The following is a 22,037-nucleotide window of genomic DNA, read 5'->3' as shown; positions in this document are numbered from 1 at the left end:
GTCCAGGTGATCCTAACATTTTTTACTTTAGTGATAATTATTGTGCAGGTATTTATTTCGTCTCTTCATTTTGCCACTTGATGATTTGGTGATTTTGGAAAACTTATCGGTGTCTTTTGCTGAGATGATTGATGCAAAGTATTTATTCAGCTTCTCTGCCATTTCCAGGTTGCCCATTTTTATTTCCACACACCCCCCCCCACTCTTGAAATGTTGAAAATAGGAGCAGGACTAGGCCATTTGGCCCTTCAAACCTGCTGTGCCCATCACTATGATCATGGCTGATCAGCTTGATAGCCTGTGTGTGCTTTTCTCCGATATCCTTTGATCTATTTATTCTCAAGTGGTATACAGAGCAATCTCGGTTATCCAAGCAAGGTCTCAAGGTCCTGTAAAAATTTTACTAAATTTAAATAAATGCACAGTGAGAGCAGGCAGCCTGGGCTGTCAGCGGGAGCAGGAAAAAGATCGCCGTGGGAGCCCTGTTCCTGCTGTTGCCGCTGCTGCGGGAGCCCTGTTCCTGCTGTTGCCGCTGCTGCGGGAGCCCTGTTCCTGCTGTTGCCGCTGCCGCCGGAGCCCTGTTCCTGCCGTTGCCGTGCGAACCCTGATCAGTTATCTGAATAAAATCCTACCTGCCTTTCTCTTTCGGAAAATTGAGGTTGTTCTGCATTCAAATCCTTCTTGTAATTATATAATGTTTTGTCCTTGACTGTTTTTGTGATAGTGAATTTCGCAGGCTTACTCTTCTCTGTGTGAAGAAAATTATCCTCATCTCAGTCCGATATGGTTTACCCCATATTCTTAGACTATTGCCCCTGGTTCTGGAGTCCCTTACCATCAGGAAAATCCTTCCTACATCTACCCTGACTTGTCTTAAAGTCATAGCATGGAAACAGACCTTTCATTCCAACCAATCCATGCTGACCATAACCCTAAAACCACCTTCCTGTGCTTGGTCCATATCCTTCCAAACAGTTCCTATTTGTGTATTTATCCAAATTTCTTTTTAAGGTGGTAACTATACTCCTATCCACCACTTTCTCTGGAAGTTCATTCCACACATACATCACTCTGTGTGGGGGAAAAATGTTACCCTTCCTGTCTATTTTTTTTAAACTCTTTCTCCTTTCATCTTAAAAATATGCCCCCTAGTCTTGAAATCCCCCACCCTCATGGGAAAATACCCCTGCCATTCACCTCATCCACACTACTCATGATTTTATAAACCTCTAAGGTTACTCCATAACTTCATGTTAGAATTTGTCCAGTTAGAATTTTATAAGGTTTCTCTGAAATCCCTGTTACTCTTCTGAACTCCAGTGAGTATAATCCTAACTGATTCAACCACACCTCCTATGTAGGTCCTACCATCTCAGGAATCTGTCTGATAAACCTTTTTGTGGTAAGTCATGATCGTACAAAATGGTGGGGCAGGCTTGAGGGACTGAATTGTCTTCTCCTGCTTCCTAGTTCTTATGTTAGCTGTATTTGCAGTAAAATAACTTCCTTCCTCAGATAAGACTGAATCAGAGCACAATATTTCATGTCTGGGCTCACTGAAGTCTTGTGTAATTGCAGCAAAACATCCCTGCTCCTGTACTCAAATCCTCTCACTATGAAGGTCAACATATGATTTGCTGTTTATATTGCCTGCTGCACCTGCATACCTGCCTTGTGCACAACAACATCAAGGGTTCATTGACTATAAATTGAGAGGGGTGATTTTGCATTCAGATGAATAATCTGCCTTCTAGTTTTTGCTCCCATCGTGGATAACCTCATATTTGTCCACATTATACTGCATTTGCCTGCAGCTTCTCAAAATCTCACTGAAGCATTGTTGCATTCTCCTTATAGCTCATCCTCCGTCTGAGCTTTGTCATCTGCAAGTTTGAGGATAGTATATTTAGTTCCCTTATCCAAATCACTAATATATGTTGTAAATTGCTAGAATCCTAGCACTGATCCCTCTGGTATTCCACTAGTCACTGCCTGCCATTCAGAAAAAGATTTTGTTTATTCCTACTTTGTTTCCTGTCTGCCAGCCAGTTTTTGGTCAATCTCAATACACTACTCCCAATCCCACAGGTTTTAATATTACACACTATCTTTTATATGGAACTTGGTCAGGAGCCTTCTTAATGTCAAAAGAAACCATGTCAACTGACTCCTCCTTCAACTTGACTGGTCTAATTTTCAAAGAATTGTAGTAAATTTGTCAAGCATGGTTTCCCTTTCATAAATCCATGTGGACTCTATTGATCGTGCCACTCTTTTCCAAATGCTTATCTCTTAATTCTTTCTTAATGGACTCTAGCATTTTCCCATTCGTGACGTCAGGCTAACTTGGGTGTCTATGTTCATTTTGGCATCTTTCTTCCTCTTTTATATATTTAGAGAAGCCCGATGAAAAATGTCACTTTCTGGATGGTTGCAAGGGGTTATCACATCTGTAGGAAATATGTATGAATGTTTGTATTTGTTGTGTATGGTTGTGTGCTGGAAGTTGCTATTTGTTCCCAAGTAACATTGAGTATGGTTAGCGTACGGTTTTCATTGTAATATCTAGCCCAATGCAAAAGAAAAGTGACTACTTCCAAAGATTCCAGAAAATTAGCAAGGCTTGCAGCAGGAACTTAAAAGTTGTGATTTTTAAAATCTTCTTATTCTTTTCGCTTGTCACAAAGCGAATCCCTTTTTTGCTTAAAGGCTGTTGTTTGGCTCAAGGATACTGTGTCTTTGTTTTTTTTAAGAGGGGTAATAAACCAGGCCAGGCTCTGATCAGTCTGGTTTGGTATGGAGATTAAAGGGGACTGAGAGGCCTTTTTGTTTATATGTAAACAGATGAGACTTCAGGCCAAAGTGGTCATGTTTTACAAGTGACCTGCATAAAGAAAGGGGAGTGGTCAGCTCTCTAAGTGAGCTGGGAGTTCAATAGTGAGCTTCGCGCTCTCGCTCTCCCCTCCACGAGGAGCTTGAACAGTTCATCCACTTTACCAACACCTTCCACTCCGACCTCAAATTTACCTGGGCAGTCTCAGACTCCTCCCTCCCCTTCCTAGACCCCTCCATTTCTATCTCCGGGCGACTGAATCAACACGGACATTTACTATAAACCGACCAACTCCCACAGCTACCTAGACTACACCTCCTCCCACCCTGCCCCCTGTAAAAACGCTATCCCATATTCCCATTCCTTCGTCTCCGCCGCATCTGCTCCCAGGAGGACCAGTTCCAATACCATACAACCCAGATGGCCTCCTTCTTCAAAGACCACAATTTTCCCCCAGACATGATCGACGATGCTCTCCACCACATCTCCTCCACTTCCCGCCCCTCCGCCCTTGAGCCCCACCCCTCTAATCGCCACCAGGACAGAACCCCACTGGTCCTCACCTACCACCCCACCAACCTCCAGATACATCATATCATCCGACGTCACTTCCGTCACCTCCAAACGGACCCCAACACCAGGGATATATTTCCCTCCCTTCCCCTATCAGCGTTCCGAAAAGACCACTCCCTCCGTGACTCCCTCGTCAGGTCCACACCCCCCACCAACCCAACCTCCACTCCTGGCACCTTCCCCTGCAACCACAAGAAATGCAAAACTTGCGCCCCCCCCCCCACTTCCCTCCAAGGCCCCAAGGGATCCTTCCATATCCGCCACCAATTCACCTGCACCTCCATACACATCATTTACTGCATCTGCTGAACCCGATGTGGCCTCCTCTATATTGGGGGAGACAGGCCGCCTACTTGCGGAACGTTTCAGAGAACACCTCTGGGACACCCGGACCAACCAACCCAACTGCCCCGTGGTTCAACACTTGAACTCCCCCTCCCACTCCACCAAGGACATGCAGGTCCTTGGACTCCTCCATTGCCAGACCATAGCAACACGACGGCTGGAGGAAGAGTGCCTCAACTTCTGCCTAGGAACCCTCGAACCACAAGGGATGAACTCAGATTTCTCCAGTTTCCTCTTTTCTTCCCCCCCCCCCCCCTTTCTCAGTCCCAACCCTCGAACTCAGCACCACCTTCCTATCCTGCAATCTTCTTCCTGACCTCTCTGCCCCCACCCCTACTCCGGCCTATCACCCTCACTTTAATCTCCTTCCACCTATCGCATTTCCAACGCCCCTCCCCCAAGTCCCTCCTCCCTACCTTTTATCTTAGCCTGCTGGGCACACTTTACTCATTCCTGAATAAGGGCTCATGCCTGGAATGTCGATTCTCCTGCTCCTTGGATGCTGCCTGACCTGCTGCGCTTTTCCAGCAACACATTTTCAACTGTTTCGTATAGTCTAGTTTGGGAAGATTGAGTTCTGTAGGTATTCTTTGTGTTTCATTGTGTAATTTTGTGAATACATTTTTTGTCTGTTTTAAACCTGGTAGTCAACCTCTTTAACTTAATCCAGCAAGTTTCACTGCACACTTACCAAAACAAATTGCTAAGTTATGGTCTGAGCTGCCTGCTTAAGAATATTTTGAGTGGTTTGGCCTAATCCATAACACACTCCATGCTGCTTTCTATAATCAAAATCACAATGAGGCAATATAGTGTTTGTCCACCTGAGAAACATCTCAAAGAACAAACAAGGGCAGATTATTGCTCTTTTATTGAGACTTGGCTCAAGTTCGTATGAATGTGGGGCAGTAATATTTTATGATCTTGCCAATTGGAAAATGTATGTCCAGAACTGGAATGTTCATATATACTTCATAAATCTCAAAGATTGCAAACACAAAGATCAGCTCTTTAAAAATGCTTCAGCATACACATACTATGTTGTGCATCATCTGTCTTTTTTTTATTTCTAATGTGTGTGTCTGTTGCCTTTTCACACAGCAACAGCTATGAAAGGTGTGCAGTTGCCTGGTGTTCTCCCTCACCATTGTTAATTTGGTCACTTCCGAAGAGCAGGAGCCAGGATTTACTTCTCTTGCAATAAATAAAGACTTCAGCTTAAATTGGCCTCCAACTAACTTCAAGTTTTTATTGCTGAGAGCACTTCCTTAAAAGGATTCCCTGAGTAATGGCTTCAGATGATGGGCCACATTGGATATGGTTCAGTTTTTTCATTTAAAAAACAGATTTGTGCTACAGATTACAGTTATAATACTGTTAAATTATGCTACGGGTGATTTATAAAATAATTGTAGCAACTTAGATTTTTCAGAAGTATACAAAGGTTGTTTTCCTCTCAACTCTAAATTTAAGAAACTAAGATGGCTCCATACTATAAATATGCGGCAATGTGGAAGTTTTCTCTGTCCTGAGCCTAACATTTATGGGGTCAAAGCTATTCAAATTCCTTTTGAACTTTAGTTTAATATGTCTGTACCACACACTCATGCAGTACATTCCAGATCCTAACTGCATTAAAATGAAGTTTTTTTTCCCCCCCCCCACCGTGGTTTCTTTGGGTTCTTTGCCAGTCACTTTAAGTCGACATCTGAGTTTTTAATCATTTAACTGGTTAGAACAATTTCTCTCTCCTTTGTGTCTCCATTCTTTGTGCAATTGAATGCTTCTAATAAATACCCTTGTGATCTTCTCGAAAGAAAATAACCCCAGCTTCTCCAATCTATGGGTCGCCAATGCCTTGTCAGCACTACTCTCATTCCAGGAGTGAATAAAACAGAATCCATGTGACCACAGTGCCTTATTCCTAGGGGAATATTCCATTATTTTGGAGTTATAATCGAGTATATTTAATATTGAATTAAATTAGTGTAAAAATTGTGCTCTTTGTTTTGTAGATTTGCCATATGGTTGGGAACGAGAAACAGATGATAATGGTCAAGTGTACTTTGTTGAGTAAGTATATATAGATGAATTGTACCTTTCTGCTCCGTATGATGTGATAGTGGGGAGAATGGGACTGGAATAGCAATTTGAGAATGCTTCTTTTTGACAGATTTGGTATGTGATCTCACTCACCTTTTGTTTGACGAGAAAATTGGGAAATAAGATGGTAATGCTGTGGCTGAGCTAAACAGCCATAACTATGTCTAGTTTTGTTGTACTTGGGTTCCTCACCCACTACATGTCCCTACTGAAATGGTGGGTTGAAGAGTTGAACATTCCACGCACTTTTTTTGCAACAGTTTGCCTCACTTTTCATTTTTAATCTTTTCCTTTTGACTTGCTTCTCAGTGAGAAGCATGGCCATTATATAGATTCTGGATTTAAAATGTTGAATAAGGATGTTGTATCTTTGTCTTTTCTAACTCATGCTACCACACATAGTGGCTCAGTAGTTACCACTGCTGCCTCTCAGCGCCAGGGACCTGGGTTCAATTCCAACCTTGGATGACTGTCTGTGTGGATTTTGCGCATTCTCCCCGTGTCTGCCTGGGTTTCCTCTGGGTGCACAGGGGGGTTTACTCCCGCAATTCAAAGACGTGCAGGTTAGGTGAGTTGGCCCTGCTAAATTGTCCACAGTGTTTTGGAATGTGTAGGTTAGGTGCATTCGTCAAGGGTAAATATAGGATAATAGGGTAGGAGAATGGGTCTGGGTGGTTTACTGTTCAGAGGGTCTGTGTGGACTTGTTGGGCCAAAGGGTCTGATTCCACACTGTAGGGATTCTATGATTCTAATAACAATAGATCTGGTGATGGGGCATTTCCTTTTATTAGTTTTTATAGATACCCTGTTTGAAAAGAGTAAGTGCAGTGTTGGGAATCACTTGTGCAATATGTTTGGATTCTAAACCATTAGTTTCTATAGAGAAAGCAGTTTTTGTTTAGAGCTGCTTCTGGCTAAGAAAGAATTCAATTTGTGGTAAAAAGAATACTCCAGTTCAATTATAATTTCTACTTTGTATACAATTAGAAAGTGAATGGGTAAAAACAGCGGGGTAATAATGGATTCAGTTATTTTGTCTATTTTATTCCCCATTTGATTTGTTTAGATCTTAAAATTAATTGTGAAAGTTGCTTATAACATCTCCTCTTTTAGTCACATAAACAAAAGGACCACATATCTGGATCCACGCTTAGCATTTACTGTTGAAGAAGCATCTGAAAAACCAAATATTCGGCAGAGATATGATGGGAACAGTACTGCAATGGAAATTCTACAAGGTCGAGACCTAAGTGGCAAAGTTGTTATTGTCACTGGAGCCAACACTGGGATTGGTAAGTAGCACAGATTTCAGTATTACCTTCTGATGAATAGAAAATGTTTTATAGTTGGTAATTGAGAAATATTTTGCCTCCCTTGATTTTTTTTTTTCCTTGCTTTGAATGCAAATTGTGACTTGGTTGGTGTTGGATGGCTTCCTGCTGATTTATTTTACTTGAAACATCAGGCTATACATACATGTATTTGCAATACTACAGGGTCCGATCTTTATTGAAAGAGTACCTGTGGCATATGAGTAAACACTATCTAACCATTCCCTCACTACTCTTGTACTAATGCTGTTTTTGGATCTCTGCTTTCCATGTGCAGTATCAATATGTCATAGTGCACCAAAGGTTCTTCCGTTGAGCAGAAAAGCACCACGCAACCACCAAAGAATATACCTTGTCTTTTGCAGTCTTTTTGATCAATCGTGTTGCCATTCTTGTGGTGTTCTCTTGAGCTCAACTGAACATTTTATTATGATAAATATGCGGTCAAGTTAACTATTTCCAGCAGATCCCAGATATGGTTATTATCACAGATTAGGGACAAAGAGGGCAATTATGTCGGTGGACCTGCAGGACACTGTACAGTTTACTTGATGAGTTCTTTGATCAGTGTTTATAAAAGAAGAGGGTGCCTTCAGAATATCAAGAAGTGGACATGATTAGGTTGATTGATGGGGTGAAAATTCATGGGAAATATGGAGGCACTAGCTCTACTTTGAGTTAATAAATTGCCTGGTCTGGATGACTTGCATCCCGGATTGCTGAAAGAATCTAGGAGATGGTGGGAAGACGTACCATAACTTTCTAACCTTTTTCTAGAAGGAGGCAGGATGCAAGAGGACTAGAGAATGGCAAATATGAGAAAAAAGTGGTGTAGAGTTTAGTCCTGATGATAATTGGCTGGTGTATGTAATATCACTAGTATGAGTAAGGTTTTAAAATCTTTATTGGACAAAATAATCAAGGCTCTTGGAGAGTTTCAGTTAATTAAGCGGAGCCAGCATGTATTTCTACTTTTGAGTATATTAAAAGACTGAACTTTCATAGGCCTCTGTGTTAGAGAATTCCAAAGATTCTCAGTCCTCATGAGTAAAAAAAATCCAAACAAAAATCTGATCTGTCGTAAGTGGTATCCTGATTATTTTTGCATTATACCTGGTGATTGTATAGTGCTTAACCAGGGGAAAGATTTTACAATCTATGCTTTCACATATTCTCCTCCTCTTCCTTGTCAGCCTTCTGCAGGGACTGTTCACTCCAGGGCACCCTGGTCCATTTTCACTCCCAACACATCCCAGCACCCTGGTGGCACTTCCTCTGCAGTTGCAGAAGATGTAATGCCTGCCCATTTAGTTCCACCCTCCTCACCATCTAAGCCCCCAAGCACATATTTCAAGTGAAGCGCTCAATCTTGTCTACTGAATTTGTTGCTCATAATGTGGTCTCCTTGACAAAGGTGTTCTACAAAGGGGTCACTCCAATGTTCTGACTGCAAAAATGACCATGAGCTTTTAGTTACCTGCCACTTCAACATACTACTGTGGAATTTGAAGTCAATAAATATCTGGAATTAAGAGTGTTCTGGTGACCCTGAATCCATTGTTGATTGTCAGGAAAAACCCATTTGGTTCGCTAATGTTCTTCAGGGAAGGAAACTGCCATTTTTATTTGGTCTGGCCTACATGTGACTCCAGACTTATAGCAACGTGGTTGACTCTGAACAATTAAGGACGGGGCAATAAATGTTGGCCTGGCCAGCGATGCCCTAATTCTGTGAATGCATTAAAAAAAACTGTTTTATGCCTGTTAGCCAACCATTAATCCATCCCCGTACATTACTTCCAACCTTGTGTGCTTTGTTTTTCTAACCCCCACTCCTTCTCTGAGGGATCTTATCAAAAGCTTTTTGAAAGTCCAACTAGTTTTTGTCAATTGACCTCCCTATAACAATTTTGTTAGTAACGTCCTGAAATCTCCATGTTTATTAGACAAAAGTTCCCATTTGCAAATCCAAGCTAATTTTTCCCAATCAGCTCATTAAAACCGGTGTCTATTTATCCTATCCATTATAATAATTCTGCATTTTCCCTACTACTAATAAAGGCCAACAGGTCTGTAGTTCCCTGGTATATCTCTTGCTCCTTTCTGAAGTAGGAGTGATGTTTGCTAGTTTCCAACTTGCAGAGATCATTTGAGAATCTATACAGCTTTCCACAGAATTTATGCAAACAATGCACTGACTATCTCTACAACCACCTCCTTAAATACTCTAGTATGTAGATTATCAAGTTGTGGGGGCTTATCAACTTGCAATCCCATTAACTTTTCCAGTACTGTCGTCTTTGTAATACTAATTTTCTTTATCTCCTTATTCTCTTGAGTCACTTGGATCTCTACTTCTGGGAGATTTTTTGTGTCTTCCTCTGAAAAATGGAGACAAAAATAATCATTGAGCTTCTCTGTCATTTCACTATTCCCTGCCATTTCTTTCTTCCCCATTATAAATTCTCCGGACTCTGCCTGTAATGCATTTGCATTTATCTTGGCTAAACCTTTGCTTTTTATGTCGCTAAAAGGGTGGCCCTGGAAAAATACAGCAGGTCAGACAACAATCGAGGACCAGGAGAGTCTACGTTTTGGGCGTAAGCCCATTATCAGGAATGTGCAGGGGGAAGGGGGATTAAGAGGTAAATAGGGGGATGCTTTTGGGGCGGGGAAGTAGGTAGGAAGGCGATAGGTGGTTGCAGATGAGGGGTAATTGTGATAGGTCAGTGGGGAAGGTGGAGTGGTTAGATGAGAAGAAAGATGGACAGTAGCACAGGTCAAAAGGTGTTCTTTCTCTTGTTGATGGGTGTCTTTGATTTGCCAGTGGAGGCAACCAAAGGCTTGCATGTTCTTGGGGGAGTGGGAGGGGGAGTTGAAGTGGTTGGCCACAGGGCAGAGAGATTGTTTGGTTTTGCTGATTGCATTCATATTATAGTCTTCCTTCCCTTATCAATTTCTTAGCCCTTTTCTGTACTCTAACACTGTCCAACTCTCAGATTTCTGATAACTTTCTCGGCCTTTTGTTTTAATCTTGTACATCCTAAAAATCCTTTGTTAACCAGGGTTGACTGGTCTTTTTTGCACCTTGAAGGAACAAGTACTTCATGTAAGGCATGTAGTAGATCTTTAAATATTACCCATTGCCTACAGTCATACATTTTAATGTATTTTTGCATTCCGCCTCATACAGCTTGTGCCTCTCACCTTCATAACTTTCCTCATTCAAATTTAACATCCTTGCTTTAGATTGAACTTTATCTTAAAACGTAATGTAAAATTCTATCATTATGGTTATTTATTCCTAAAAATTCTTTTACATCAAGATTATTAAGTAGCTTAAGAAGTTTGCATCATTAATGCCAGGTCTAAAATAGCCTATAGTCAGCTCCTCAACATACCCTCTTGAATACTGCAGTGCACTCCAGAAACCTGTCCTCCACAGCATTAGTGTTCAGTTGATTTATCCAGTCAATGCACAGTTTGAAGTCACCCATGATTATTGTGTTGCCCATCCTGTATGCTTCTCTCTGCTTAATACCATGCTGCATAGTTTTTGGCTGTCTACAAATAACTCCAAACAATGCTTATTGCTCCATGCTGTTTCTTAGCTTCACCCAAACAGATTTCACATTGTTCTCCTGATCTGGGGGTCCTCTCTTACTAAGGTACTGATCCCAACACTTATCAGCACAGCTCCACCTTCTTTTTTTTGACCGCCCTTCCGAAATGTTAAATATTCAATTCCCTATCCTGGTCACTGTATAGTCATGTTTCTGGAAAGCTGTTATATCTTAGCAATTTACAGTGTTTTGTCCTTTCAGATAATCTGTCTGACTGCAGATATTGTGTGCATTCAGTTTGCGTGCCTTCAACTGTGTCTTTTTGACACTGACTTTTATAAGTCCTATCTCAAAAATTGACAGGTTGGTTTAAAGAAAACTTGAGGCTCATGGAATAGGAGAGGTAGCATTGATTGAAACAAGCAGTTGGCTTCAGGAAAAAGTCATGAGGTGTGGCAAAGTAAGTGACTTGTTTTTCAGACTGGAACATTGAAAAGGAGAAAGTGAGGACTGCAGATGCTGGAGATCAGAGGCGAGTGTGGTGCGGGAAAAGCACAGCAGGTCAGGAAGCTTCACGAATGGCTTATGCCCGAAACATCGATTCTCCTGCTCCTCGGATGCTGCCTGACCTGCTGTGTTTTTCCAGAATCATACTCTTGACCCTGGAACATTGAAGACAAAAGTACTGCCAAGGCTTACTGTTAGAGTTTTTTTTGATTGATGGAAATGACTTGGATATTGAAATTCAGAGTAAAATTTCAAAAGCAATGATATGAAATTTGGAGGTGTGGCAAACATAGGAACCAGAGGAGGCCATTCAGCCCATTGAGCCTGTTCCACCATTCAATGAGATCATGGCTAATCAGTAGCCTAACTCCAAATGTTTGCCTTATATCCCTTAATACCTTTGCTAAACAAAAATAGCCTCTCTGATTTAAAATTAACTGATCCTGCATCCGCTGCTGTTTGTGGAAGGGAGTTCCAAATATCTGCCACCCTTTGTGTCTGGAAGTACTTCCTAACAGCTCTCCTAAACATTCTGGTTTGAATTCTTAAACTAAAAAACTTTGATTGTACAATGCAAGTTTGACAGGCTGCTAGTCGACTAACAGAATGAGCAGGTAAATGGCAGATGCAGTTTCATGCAAAGAAATGTGAAGTGATGCACTTTGGTAGAAAGGGTAGGGTGATGTAAGATAGACTAAATGGCACAGTTTTAATGTGTGTGGAGAGATGGAAGTACATGTGCAGGACATCTTGAGGTGTAGTTATCAAAATATGCAGGATTGTGGGCTTCATAGACGTATGGGGAGCATTGCCAGAGAAGTTATGCTGAAGTTGTGAAGTTTTGATTAGAACATAATTATTGTGTCCAGTTCTGGTCACCAGGCAAATGCTAATGAGGTTATAAGGAATAGGAGTGGGAATAGGCTATTTCTCCCCCTAAGTATGCGATACAATTCAATAAGATCATGGCTGACCAGATTGTGGTGTTAACTCCACTTTCCTGTCTGCCCCCCGAAAGCCTTTGACTCTATGTTTGGAAGGATGTGATTGCCCTTGTTGGAGAGATTTTCCAGAGATGACAGATTTTGGTTACAAGATTGGTTTGGTGGTTTTCCCCTTGCAGCAAAGAGAGTTGAGGAGTAATTTTATAAAGGTTTTGATCACAACATGCAATGTTGTAGATTTGCGCTTAAAGCAAGTTTTTTTTAAATGGAATCATAGAATCACTGCAGTGCCGATAGAGGCCGTTCGGCCCATCAAGTCTGCATTGACCCTCCAAGACCGTCCCACCCAGACCCACCCCATCCTTGTAACTCCCCCCTCTCCATTTACCACAACTAATTCACCTTGCCTGCATATCCCTAGACACTATGGGGCAATTTAGCATGGGCTGTGTGAGGACACTAAAGCACTTGGCAGAAACCCATACAGACATGGAGAGCATGTGCACACAGACAGTCGCCCAAGGTTGGGAGCTAATCTGGGCCTCCTAGTGCTGTGAGGCAGCAGTGCTAACCAGTGCACCATCCTGCCACCCTATGCAAAGGAAGTGAAGATAAGTTAAAAATACAATCCTGTTCATCTTAACAGCATCCCATTACTGTTCACACATACCAAAGAATAATCATGAGAATAGTCTTTTTATGGAGCCTTTTATACAAGCATATTTAGACTTTCTTAACTTCAAATAATCCCTTCAGAGTTTCAATCAAAAAATTTGATTGAGAATTTTTAAGTTTAAAAATCTATGAGCACCAGATTATATTTCAGCAGGTTTATTTGCAGGTACCAGCTTTTGGAGTGCTGCTGCTTTGTCAGGTAGCTAGCACTTTTAAAATAAATGTCTTACATTGTGATAACCTCTTTCATAATGCTCCTAAACTATGTCCCTTTTTCAAAAGCAACTGTTTCAAATATCCAGCTTCTGCAAAACTGCCCAAACTCAAATGTTTTCTTCTAAGCTATTGACCTTTCCCTAATCAAGGGGAATAAAAGGAATCTAAACTGAAAGCTGAGTGCAGTACACTGTTAACTTTATTTGCTGGTAAACTCTGCTAATGAATATACAACCCTATTGAACACCAGGAGCACACTCCTACTGTTTTATAAATAAGTTAATCATTAAACCCCTTTCGATACCCAGACTAAAACCCAAATGCCACTGGTTGAAATTCAAACTCTAAAACAAATTATATTAAAATCTCTCCACTTCCAGGGCAAGTTGTATGAGATAGTTAAAGCAAAATAATAATAGATATTAATGAGTCACCAGAAAATATGATATCCTAACTGTTTTCTCACTTTGTGAATAACGATTGGAGTAACACTTGCGTCGTGCTACAGAACTAAATTTTTGTGTTAAAGCCTTTACAGTCTTCTAATTCACTACTTTGCATTTCACTCGTTCATATTTTCTGTTGTATCAATGACGCACAATTTTGGCCTAGTGGCGTGCCATCTGGTGTGGAATTAAGCCATATGAATAAGCAGCCTCAATACTGCTAAGCAAAATGTACTGCATTAACCTGCTTCCCACTGGGGAGGTGCATTTTGCGTCAGTACTACAGGCAATAGAAATAAGTTGGCAGGGCAGCACTCCTAAACATAAAATTTGCCAGATACTGGGAATATGAAATCAAAACAGAAAATTGTGAAAATGCTCAGTGGTTGTGGCAGCATCTGTGGGGGAGAGAGAGAGTGAGAGTTAATGTTTCCAGTCAATAACCCTTCATCAGAACCTGGAATGTTAACTGTTTCTCCCTCTAGAGATGTTTCTAGACCTGAGTATTCTGTATTTTTCTGTTTTATTATGACACATTTAAATGTTGCTGTTGACTCTTGCTGCAAAGTGAATATGCGTGGATGTCTGTTAACGGCACAATTGAAAACAGCATACATTTGTTGCCGGAGGTGGAACAGAGACATAGGTTAAGTATAGGAAAGCATGTACAGCATATTTGAAACTCTGTCTCAGCAAGAGTTGCTGCCTTCAGGCGATATGGGGATAAAATTAATTGAGCAAAAAAAAAACTGAAGCAAGACTGATTGCAGTATTTGTAAATTTCAGGCCCTCCGTTCTTATTTTGCAGAAAAAGATGAACTTGGAAATTCACGAGTTAGCAACAGTTTGAATTGCTCCCATGTGTTGAATAAACGTAGAGGTCACAAGCACGAGCATTCATTCTTTCTTTCAAGCTGCTGCTATCCAAATGTGTTTTAACATCAATGTCCCAGTACTGATAGTTTGTTGTCGTTGGCTTGCGGAAAAATGCACAGAGCCATAACTGTGTTTTCATTAAAAGCTAAAGTACAATATTTTCTCTGAGCTTGCAAAAGCCATTAAAAGTAAGTCTTTAGCGAGTCTTTGCTGCTGCAGTCTGGAGATATTGAATGAAGTATCAAGATGTTATGTCATAATTATTTGTCAACAAACTGATCAACTTGTAAATCTGTTGAACCTGTATCACTATTTGACTCCTCTAAATATCACTATGCAAGTGAAACTTGCACATCAGATCATTGTTGAAATACTGTACTGGTTGATAATAGGCAAAGTTGTATTCTTAGTTTTTGTTATTATTTGAATATTCTGATTAGTTCCTTCAAAGCTTAGTGGTCAAGCACAAAATGTATTGTTTAATTCCACAATTTTGAATAGTTCTGGCACAGAATGATTGTAGTGAGGAAAATCTAGTGAAGCTGGACAAAATTTCATTACCAACAGTCTAATCAGTTATGGCTACCATGCAGACACTAATGATCAATTGATTGTGTAAGATGTCAGAACAGGTCTGCTGGTTGATCTCCTAAAAATGTGCATTTTTTTTCTCTATCTTCAACCGTTTCAAAGGTCTATTGTACTTTGATCGACATAGTTGGCAGGAGAATCAGTCACTCAACAAGTAAATCAAATTGAAGAAAATACTAATTACAAAGTAGTTTGCAGGAGTTTGCCTTTTGAATCTGGGTATATTGTGTAGTCAACAAGTATGTTTACTTGCCAACTTGTAACCTCAGCCCATTTTGCAGGTTTTGTGTAGTACAATGGTGAATTGTGGTAAGATCAATGTGTATGTAATGATCTGGAGAGGCTAAAGTAGGTAGGTAAGAGTTGTGTAAAACTCAAGTACAAGGTTGGCTTTATATTCTCTAAAAATATAGGAGAGTGTTTGTGCACCTACAGTAAAAATATTCAGCATCAATTACAACTCCAACAAGGTAGTCTTTGGGGTAACACCAAGCAACTCATAGAAGATCCTTCAGTGCTCAAGAAATTAGGAGCCCACAGTGTTGAAAAAAACTATTATTTTGTTTGTTACTGTGATGTTCCAAATGTTTAGTTCTACTCATTTTAGTAACTTAATGTACATTATAAAGTGCTTATAAACTCACAATTTGTGTTTCAACTTGTATTGTTAAACTGATTATGAAATCTATCTTTATTTGGATTCTAAAACTTATCTTGTATCCTGCTAATATTATTTGATGATTAAATTAAAGAAATAATTCTTCCCATTACCCGTATACAAATCTGAAGGTACTTTTAAAATATTTGAAAATTTGAAATTTCAACACTGAGTTACATGAGCAATTTATATAGAGCCTTAAATATAATGAAATATCCCAAAGTACTTCACAGTGGCTATAAAGAAAAGTATGGACTGAGCCATTTAAGGAAAAATTAAGTTGGTTGCTTGAAAGCTAGACCAAATAAGTACGTTCTAAGGAGTGTTTCAAAGGAAGAAAATGCGAAAGATGGGTAGCTAGCTAAAGGGCGGATATGCTAAACTGTGGGGACGAGACAATTAGACCCGATGGGTGAGCAATTAAAATTTGGGATACACAAAGATCAGAATGAGAACGGCACAGATATCTGTAAGAATTATGGGACCAGAGGAGGTTAGAGATGGGCAAAGTTATGGAGGAATTTGAAAATTAGGATAAGAAATGGCTGAGAGTTAGGATGGGGAAGTGTTTGGTTGTTTGTAAGATAACAGCATAAAATGTGGAAGATCAGCCAGGATTGCATTTGAATAGTCTACTTTTGAGGGAACAAAGGTGAAACGTTGCATCATGTTATGGCATTGGTAATAGGGGATTTTTAAATATGATGTACTGTAAAAACATTTAAAACTTGTTTTAATTATCTTTGTGATGAATATTACAAAGTGCAAATAGTTTACAAATCTCATTGAGAAGTCACCAGAATTCTCCTTTTTCCTAATTTCAAGTTGCCTTAGTTGGAAATGTTTAACAATGCTATAGGCAGCTTGGACTGCTAAGTGTTTGCCAGTTTTCCTTACTCCCTCAGTCCTTTTGAGTAGAAGGGCTATGTTGACATGAACTTTCACAGTTAATTTACTGAAGATAGGCTTTCCTGGATTTTTCAAATGGAATTACTTTTGCTCTGTTCAAGATAATTCAGGAAAAGATTAATTTTTGGAATCATTGTCTTCCAGATGTTTGTGACTTAGCATTTACCATACAGCATCTAATCATGAACTTTTTCTGACGTTTTATGCAAAATATAAGAACACAGGAACATGAGAAATAGAAGCAAAAGTAGACAAAATGGCTGCTTGAACCTGCTCCATCAATCTGATCTTACACTTCATCTCCATTTTCCTGTCCATTCTCCATATCTCATGATTCCTTTGCAGACCAAACATCTGTCTGTTTGTCGCAGTCTTAAATGTAGTCAATCATGGAACATCCAGAACCCTTGGTGAAGTAATTCCTCTTCACCTTAACGCTAAATGATCGGCCTGCTGATCCTGACTTTGTGACCCAGTTTTAATGACCTTGCATCAAATGTTTGGATTTTGTATTGCAACACTGAGTTTTAATCAGTTTTACTGACCTGATTGAAAGCGATGTTCCTCGATCACGATGCACATGTTACTCTTCCAAAAAGCATTGCATATGTTTCTGGTTGAGGGTTGGGTCTGTGGTTTTTGGAATATCTGTAGATAGAGGCAATTTCTGAGACATCTTAGTTTTTGTGTTGACTAGTGAGACAGTGGAGTGGAAGGAAAATGTAATCTGTTGAGGTTAGCTAACTAAGGTGGATTAATAGAAGTGTGGACTTATTCCATCTTCTAAAATTTTGTTCGTTGTGATTTTAGTAGGATGAATTGAGGTGAAGTCCAAGTTGAATTATATGCATATCTGGAAGATTTCAGTTTTGAGTCAAATGGTACATTGTCCAATCCGTTCCATGATGTGCTCTAAAACGCACACTCACTTTATATTCGAGCTGATGTACATTTTTGTTCCTGGAATGTTGCAGCTAATGCTGATTAAACTGAATTTATGATAGCCCCATCTCCATTTTTGAAGGTTGTGGAGGGGTGATGGTTGGGGTTTCTCCTTGAACGGTTTTATGACTTGTACTATCGGTGCACATGTTTTTAGCTGAGAGTGAGGGGTGGGTGCTAATCCAACAGAGTATTATTTCCTGTCTTTTTCGATTTGGTTGAAGCTACAATTGTTACATGGAGCAATCACAATCCTGACTGGAGCCTTTCACAGTTAATATGAATGAATTGAGGAGTCAGGGAGCAAAACTGCAGAGTCTCTCTTTCTGCAACCTTGGTGTTGAAATAAATGATCATTTAAAATTTTTGGAATCTCCCAAAACATTGGTTCTACGAGGCTTTGCTGCTGTTGTTCAGGGAACTGGTTGAGTCTTTTCATATTGGAGGAGATTGAACTTTTATCAAGTATCAATCTGTCACCTGATGTAGGAGCAGTGCTCCGAAAGCCTTATAACCTGGTGTGTGTGACTTCTGACTTTGTCAACCCCAGTCCAACACTGGTGTGATGATGCTGTCCTTGACATTTTTTCAGAGAGGTTGTAAAAGCAGTGATTCCAAAAAGTCTAGGTTGGAAGGGTTTTAGGGCCAGTTTGATTATAGTTAACAGATACTGACTGAGACAAAAGGCTTTCAAAGTTTAAAGAAGATACTTGTACAATGAAAGGGGAGTGGTCACTTTTCCCAGCTCAGTGTTTCTTGGTTTTGGTTTGGATTTTAGCAGTCTGGCTGTTCGCTGAAAGCAGGCAGTCAGTTTTAGATTAGATTAGATTACTTACAGTGTGGAAACAGGCCCTTCGGCCCAACATGTCCACACCGCCCCGCCGAAGCGCAACCCACCCATACCCCTACATCTACCCCTTACCTAACACTACGGGCAATTTAGCATGGCCAATTCACCTGACCTGCACATCTTTGGAGTGTGGGAGGAAACCGGAGCACCCGGAGGAAACCCACGCAGACACGGGGAGAATGTGCAAACTCCACACAGACAGTTGCCTGAGGCGGGAATTGAACCCGGGTCTCTGGCGCTGTGAGGCAGCAGTGCTAACCACTGTGCGAGGTTGCTGATCCATGGAAGAGGGTGCTCCATGCTGAATCCCTCTGCCATCTCTCATTATCCTGTAAGGTCCTATGTTTGATTTTATCTTTTCTGCCAAGAGGTGTTCATGGAGATTTTTCCAGGAATTTGGGGCAATATCATTAATTTGGGATAGTCTGTTGGATTTTTGGATAGATAGCTATTCTGTGTTCTGTTCAATTTTGTTTGTGTTTCATTCGGTTATATTGTAAATAAATTCTATTTTGTTGAAACTAACTGGTTGGGCCAGCTGCAGCACTCCTAGAATATGCACTCTACACCCGCTTGATACAAGCAAATTTAGGGTCCAGGCTACTTCGTTGAAATGTTTTAAGGGGGTCTGGCCTGATCTATAACAGGTTTACGAGATGTCCTATGTTCAAATCCTGGATGAGTCCCTGATCTGTTATGGACCAGGCCAGACCCCCTTTAAACATTTAAAGAAAGTAGCCCGGTCTCTAACTCTGCTAGTAGTAGTTTTAAGCAGGGATGATGCAGCTAGCCTAACCATTTAGTTTTAAACAAACAGAATTTATTTGCAATATGATTTGAATGAAACGCAAATAAAACAGAACAGAATATAGAATAACTTAATTAGATAAGATTAGATTAGATTACTTACAGTGCGGAAACAGGCCCTTTGGCCCAACAAGTCCACACCGACCTGCCAAAGTGCAACCCACCCAGACCTATTCCTCTACTTTTACCCTTTCACCTAACACAGGCAATTTAGCCTCGCCACTTCACCTAACCTGCACATTTTTGGATTAACCGATCCCAAAATGCAAGACACTATCGCAACTTAATGATGCTGCTCCAAATCCCTGTTAAAAAGTCCCCATGAGTGCTCCTTGGCAAAAAATGTAAAGTCAAACATAGGGACAGAGAGAGAGAGAGATGGCAGAGGGGTTCAGCATGGAGCACCCTCTTCCATGTTTCTTGGATCAGCAGTCTCAAAACTGACTGTCTGCTTTCAGTGAACAGTCAGACTGCTTAAAAACCAAACCAAACCTGAGGAAAGTTGACCTAGGAGACCTGGCCACTCTCCTTTTAATTGTACAAGTGTTATTTAAACTTGAAAGCCTTTTGCCTGAGGCAGTATTTGTTAGCTATAATCAAACAGGCCCTAAAATCCTTCCAACCTAGATTTTCAGAATCACTGCTTTTATGACTTCTCTGGGGGGGGAAAAAGATAAGGACAGCATAAATGTCATGAAAGGAGCAGCATTATTGCTCCACTTCATTTTCAAAGGCACTTGTAAATGGAGCTGAACACCTGGTCATTCAAGAGCTGTATTCATGACCTCATGATGTGAACATTGAGGCAGCTGAGAAATCCGGGTAGTGTGCAATAAATAGAATGCAAAGATGCAGAGGCAATGAGAACATTCTCACTCTTAAAGCTTATTAAATAACCAAAAGCAAACAATGTCTTATGCAAAATTACCTATGTCAAGAAGGAACCCCTTATGATGAAATACAAAATACAGATTTCTGAGCTTTCCTTGGTGAGGGAATATTTTCATATCTTGTTTAATCATGCAAGCTTATCTTAAGATATTTGCTGAGCAATTAGGCAAGAAATGTTTGTATTTTAGGAAGCTCCGAATGATGTGCTCATCTCATGAATGCAATTATGCTCAATATAAACCATTTGAAGATTGTAGAATCCAACATTTTGAAACAACTAATGATCTATTTTCTGAAAATTGGTAAAGCTTTAAATACTTCCAGTAGGAAACTATTATGGATCATTTTCGTGCTGCAGTTTAGATACTGTGTCTCGACAGCAGTGAATATTTCTTTCCATTAGAGGGCAATCTTGTTCTTTGCAAAACCCTAGTTGGAATCATAATTGATTTCCATTACAGGAAAGTAGAGCTTTATTTCAAGATAGGTATAAACTTAGAATCTCGAATTGTCATGTGCATTCCATAAGATACCAACAATAAGAATAAATCAACTTTTTGTGAGATTACAAAATCTCTTTTTTTTTCTCTCCAGTTTTTCGGGCCACACATCACCTGGAGCCAAGAGCACAGATGACCTGGTCACAGATCATCCCCACTGATACTGCACTGACTACATGGGATGTGCCATAATGGCCCAGGGATGGAAATGTGCTTTGATTCAACTCCCCTTTGTGTTTGTTTCTTCAAAAGTTAGAAAATGCCTGAAAACTCTTATCCCTCCAACTGTGCCTTCAATCCCAATCCTTGCCTCTCCAATGTTTCCTACTTTCATTTTTTTGCTTTGTGTCCACTTCGCTGCCTTTTTGCTTAGGAGCATTATGTAGATGTAGGTTGTTGTAATTATTAAGGTCTGGTTGAAATTTAAATTATGCTTAGGCAGTGCATAAGCAAACCTGGTATTTTTCTGGCTCATTATAATACATGTCATCTCAGTTATTCCTTCTGATAAGATCCATTTAACAATATACATGTTGATGCTTGATTTGATGAGTATGAGTAATTTTGAGATCTTTGATTCTGAAGTTATGTATATCTTGTGTTTTACTAAAAGAACTTCTTTATCATTAAAATAATCTTGGGGACTCCTATAGTTTTCAAAAGAATTGTCTTAATGGTGCAGTGTTCTCTCACTCAATAATAATAGTTCCTAAATTATGTATGAAAGATCATAATGAAATATTTGGAATTGTGTGAAGTTTATTTTTTTAAATTTCAGTTGTGAATTAATTTGTTTTTCTAGTTATTGTATAAACTCAATATTGCATTAATGTAATAAACAAAATATTGTTCAATTTCTGATATTGTAAAGGTTCATTGTTAGGCTTCTGTGCAAATCTGTTATTGCTTTTCATTCACTGGGCTCGGTTTTAAGATAACAGTTTGTGATCATGTGAACAGTTACAATGGTTGTATACATCCAATTCAGATGTTCCTTGTTTTCTGATATGAACGGAAGTTTTTGATCTTTGCACCTATAACTTGGATAACAAAACGTTATGATACTTTTTAAAAAAAAAGTTAAGTTCCACCCTGGTGAAGAAGAAGCAGTGTTTGAACTTTTAGATTTCATTTCAAGAAAGTGATCATGGAGAAATGAATCAAATTCTTGTTAAACTCTACTTGAAATATAACTTTTCAAACCATGTTCTATATTCTGTGAAAATACATGAATTGTACTAATCTACCGAGATTAATAATATGTTTTGAAGTTAAAATGTACTACTGTTTCACAATTTGTTGCAGTTGAGAATTATGGAGTATATGTTATTTGGATACTATTGTAGACATTTCAGTTAGACCATTACAAATTGTGGGAAGGGTACCATCCACTGCATCTTTGAACCCAGAAGTTAAAAACAAGTGCAATTTTTTTTTGATACCTTTGCACCATTGGAACAAGAGTAGACCATTTAG

General features: G+C 39.8%; 1 protein-coding gene across 3 annotated transcripts in view; it reads left to right on the top strand.

The window, feature by feature from the left end:
* The window catches only part of wwox (WW domain containing oxidoreductase), a 939,779-nt gene that overhangs the window by 10,928 nt on the left and 906,814 nt on the right, over positions 1-22,037 (top strand). For all 3 annotated transcript variants that reach the window (XM_072595864.1, XM_072595865.1, XM_072595866.1), the window contains exons 3-4: positions 5,767-5,824; positions 6,969-7,147. In XM_072595864.1, the coding sequence (XP_072451965.1) occupies positions 5,767-5,824; positions 6,969-7,147 (237 nt within the window). The remainder of the gene's footprint in view (positions 1-5,766; positions 5,825-6,968; positions 7,148-22,037) is intronic.

Source organism: Chiloscyllium punctatum, chromosome 26 (assembly GCF_047496795.1).
Source record: "Chiloscyllium punctatum isolate Juve2018m chromosome 26, sChiPun1.3, whole genome shotgun sequence".
NCBI classification, from domain to species: domain Eukaryota; kingdom Metazoa; phylum Chordata; class Chondrichthyes; order Orectolobiformes; family Hemiscylliidae; genus Chiloscyllium; species Chiloscyllium punctatum.
Note: the sequence above shows the minus strand (reverse complement) of the source record. Positions and strands in the feature narration are given on the sequence as shown.